The 4,353-nt window shown below is 46.2% G+C and overlaps 1 protein-coding gene across 1 annotated transcript in view; it reads right to left on the bottom strand.

Annotated features, from left to right (window-relative positions):
- DNAJB9 (DnaJ (Hsp40) homolog, subfamily B, member 9) overlaps positions 1-1,874 on the bottom strand; it is a 3,927-nt gene extending 2,053 nt beyond the window's left edge. The window contains exons 1-2 of the mRNA XM_006882692.1: positions 1,652-1,874; positions 4-382 (exon numbers count right to left, since the gene is read on the bottom strand). Of these exons, the coding sequence (XP_006882754.1) occupies positions 4-382; positions 1,652-1,868 (596 nt within the window). The 5' untranslated portion in view covers positions 1,869-1,874. The remainder of the gene's footprint in view (positions 1-3; positions 383-1,651) is intronic.
- Between the last annotated feature and the right edge of the window lie 2,479 nt (positions 1,875-4,353).

The raw sequence follows: 4,353 nt of genomic DNA, 5'->3' as shown, positions 1-4,353 counted from the left end.
TGCTTGCTAGATCCGTGGAATCTATTTTCAGTCTGTACTGTATGCTGATTAGTAGTGTCAAAGCCATTAAAAGAAAACATTTTCTCCATGTCTTCAAACATGTCATCAAACAGTCTACCTCCAAAAGAAAACTCCTGGAAATGCCTCTGTCTACTGGAACCATCCTGACGGGTATGGAAGTGATTTTCAAAATGCTTCTTGGATCGAGTGTTTTGGTTTTGACCAAAAAACCCAAAGTCTTTAAATAAGTCATCAAAATTGAAGTTAAATGACTGCTCGAAAGGACTTCCACTACTTCTCGGTCCTTTACCATCACTAAAAGCACTGTGTCCAAGTGTATCATACTCTTTCCGTCTATTAGCATCGGAGAGGGTTTCATATGCTGAAAGAGAGAAAATGATTTTAGTAACTCAAAGCATTCAAAATTAATACACTCACACCACTTAAATTAGTCCAATGTCATGTCCTAGGGAAGGATTTGACAAGTGAAACAAAAACTATATAAATGTAGCAATAAAGTGAAAATCAAAGGTACTAAAATAACATTCACTTGTTGTCTTCTACACTGTTTACTATATTATCATCAGTTGTTAACACAATTCCTACCTCTGGTAAATATTCAGTAAATACTTGTTAACTGAATATTACCATTATCACAAAGAAACATGTTGGCAACAATTTCAGAGTTTTAAAATTTTTAATTAAAGTTATTTGTATACAACTATTACTACTATTAAATAGTTAAATTGTCAAACATAACCAATACAGAAAGGCTAGAGTTTCCAGTTTCTTGTTTAAGTAAAGGTTTACTTCTAACTCTACTCAGATCCTGTCAGCCACTGTCAGCATGTTTCAGACAGTCTTAAGTCAAAATTTATTTCACATTTTTCCTTTAAAGACAAATATGGTTATGTAATGTGTGTGTGTAGGGGGGGGAAGAATCCAGATATCAGTCTTTTCCCCCCATCTCATTACTCAGTAAATACTGCTTCAGAAGTTAGTTAACAGTAAGTTTTCCGTTGTTAAAATTCTTTTTCACAAAGAAAAAGCAATTCTATAAACATCAAAATCGGAAATAACACATTTCTAGTATTTTGTATTCTAATAAAATTACCCATCATTCTTCTAATAAAGTACCCGTTATAAGAAAATAGTGTCAAACAATCTATTTTTTTTTTTTTTTTTGTGAGGGTCAGCTTTAATGCCGCTGTGGGTGCTCCGGGCTGGTGCCCGAGGCCTCGGCCCACACACGGGGGGCTTGGCAGATTGTCTCATGGTAGACAAGTCACATCATGGCCTCCGGCTCTGCTGTCCTGATCTTGGGATGATGGGTTGGGGGAAGTCAGCCGGGGCTCCCTGGGCCTCCCTGACGTCTGTTCTCGGCACCGGAGCCCCTGCTGATGGGAGGAGTGAGAGTCCTGACACACAGGCCCGAGAGGCTGCAAAGTGCGCTGTCCTGTCTCCGTCTGTCTGTGGCGTCTGGAGGCAGGTTCAGGGGCTGCTCACAGCCAGGACCCCAGTGAAACAATCTATTTTAAATATTATCACTCTTCCCATCTCCACAAAACTTGCAAATACACACACAGTTCTTAGCTATCATACCTGTATGGGACACCACCTGTAGGACTCTAAAAGATAATCAGTTACTTACCTTCTGCGATCTCTCTGAATTTTGCTTCAGCATCTGGGCTCTTATTTTTGTCAGGATGGTATTTCATGGCCAGCTTATGAAAGGCCTTCTTGATTTGGCGTTCTGATGCGGATTCTGGCACACCTAAGATATCATAGTAACTTTTGGAAGCCAGAATTAATTCTGTTATCATTAAGATGCAGATTGCAAGGACAAAAACTGACCGGGGAGTAGCCATCTCTAATATCCTAAAAGAGAAACAAAAAAAAAAAAAATTTATCCATGGAGCTAGTCTTACAATTTTCCTAATTTTAAGAAACAAAATCTGGTGACTCTAAGGACTATTTACTTAATGCACTATCAAAATATTAGACATATGTTATCAGTTAACATGTTATTTCATTTACTTAACTTTGTTCAATTCGGCTTGAACAAAGTTCAACCTTAACCTTGACAGAAAACTGTAGTCAAGCAAAGAGAAAAAATTCATCTTGGCTTTGCCTTTCACACTAATACTCTGGCCATCATCAGAGTAAACACAGAAATTTTCAACAGCTAATTTTTACCAGATAACATTAAAAATTCACCTTAAGGAAGCATTGCACAAAATCCTATTTCTTTTTCAAGAATCTTTTGGTCTTGTTTTCAAGAATTAACATTCTTACCAGTTAAGAAAATATCTTTAGAAAACAGCCCAGTGTGTCTCTAATAGCACTCTTCTTTTCCTTGTTGTGTGCCTTGGAATCAGAACCAACTCATTTTCAGAGGAGACTGCCCATTTTGCTCCAGTGGAGCAGCTACGTGGATTTGAACCACTTCCCTTAGGGGTTGGAAGCACAACTCCATAGCCACTAGGCCACAGGAGCTCCCGTAGAAAGATCCCTTAGATATCAACTTGCATGTTTCAGCAAAGAATGTCACGAATTTCAACGCTGACAAAGCAACACAACATAATTATTATGTATATATTTAAAAAAGTCTATCTTACTATGAGAGCTCTGGTAGCTAAGTGAATATATATAGTGGTAAGGAAGTGCGCTGCCAACACAAAGGTAAGTGGTTCGAAAGCACCAGCAGCTCATTGGGAGAAGGCTGGGAAATCTCCTGCCATACAATTTATAGCTTCTGGGAACCCACTAGAGGGTCAGTAACGACAATACACAACCATCACCAACATATATTTCACAAAGAACCACTAGTAGAGGATTTCTTTTTAAAATTCACATAATTAAGAGAAGGCAAAAGATTTTCTCCAAAAGTTCACCGGGGGGAGGGAAGGCTCTGATCGTTTTCACGTCAAAAAAATTAATTTATCTTTAAACTTCTCCATAGTTATTAAAATGTCTCTCGGACTTTAAATAAAGTCTTAAGAATCCAACAACAGTGACTTGACAATAAAGATATCACGCCTTGCGGCTGGAAATGGAGAGATCCAGGTTGTTTTTGTTTCTGAATGCTGTGGCGGGGGGAGTACTTAATAACCGATGATGACATTATGGCCCGGCTGACGAAAAGACACGAAGCTCTGCAGAAACTGCCTGCCTCCCTCCCCTGTGGCCCGGGAAGGGCGTAATTGGCAGGTGGATGACTTCTTGCCGGGAGTTACTCATAGTCACGGGTGCCGGGGACCTGCCTGCGGGCGCCGAGATCATAGCAGCGCGGGGCCGCTCCCGGTGCAGGTCTAAGGCTGCCCGGGGCGCACCCTCCGGAGGCTTCACCGATGCTACCCCACTGCTCCCCAGGGGACTTCCATTTTGCCGACTTCTCACCCCCAAGTCCCACCCGGAGGCCCTTCGTTCGCGGGCGCCCCAGGCTTGGCCCGTCCAACCATCCCCCGCAGGCGCCGAGCTCGCCCTTCCAGGCCCGGGGCCATCCCTCACTGACCCCGGGGAAAGCCAGTGGCAACCCCCCAAGCCTTAGTCTGGGACTCGCTCGTCTTCTTGTCCCTAAGGCTCTTTGACAAGAGCGCCAACAAACCCGAAGCCTTCCCGGCGCGTGAGTCCGATGCCAACCTGCCCAACAAGACCAGGCAGCCAGAGCCGCGGGAACGCTGCAAAGCCGTCCCCGGCCTCGTTCCTCACCTGGCGGCTGTCGCTTGCTGCTGCTCCACCCACCAGCAGTGCTGGCGGGGCTGACGATGCGCGGCTGCTCGGTTCTGGCCCCTCACGCAGGCCTCTGCGGCCTCTGGCAGCCGTCGGAGCCCCCAATGCCGCCCGCACAGCGACCTCGCGCTCCTCCTGCCGCCACTGCCGCCGCGTCTTCCCAGCCCGCTCCCTACTGGCGGGCGTCCGCTGTTGATGCCGCCACCAAGAGAGAAGAGCTACACGAAACGCTTCCCCATTGGCTGCTCCTTCCCACCTGACCTTGAGGCCCTACGCGCACGTGGAAAACTGTTGTTGCCGCTCCGCCCATGCGTCACTTCCGGCCCGGCCCCGGAATGGGCAGTACCACGACGAGTGGAGGCGGAAGTGCGTAGAGGGTTGCGACGTCTTGACTGGCAGCGGTTCTCGGCGCGCAGGCGCAGTTTTGCGGACTCCGGAGTGGGCGGTTATTACGGCCCTCGGAGGCGGAAGTGAGTCGGGGGATGCGACATTTTTTCTTTTCGGTGGTTCTCGGTGCGCAGGCGCAGTTTTGCCGGCGGCCTGGGGCTCCTGTCCCCCTTTAGCGAGAAGGGCTGGTCTTGGGCACTGTAAGTTGGTGTTCCCCAGAGCGTCACTGTCGCG

This window comes from Elephantulus edwardii, unplaced genomic scaffold, assembly GCF_000299155.1.
Source record: "Elephantulus edwardii isolate Elephantulus edwardi_28Jun2011 unplaced genomic scaffold, EleEdw1.0 scaffold00022, whole genome shotgun sequence".
Classification (NCBI taxonomy): Eukaryota; Metazoa; Chordata; class Mammalia; order Macroscelidea; family Macroscelididae; genus Elephantulus; species Elephantulus edwardii.
The sequence above is the reverse complement of the archived record's forward strand: the minus strand, read 5'-3'. Positions and strand labels throughout refer to the sequence as shown.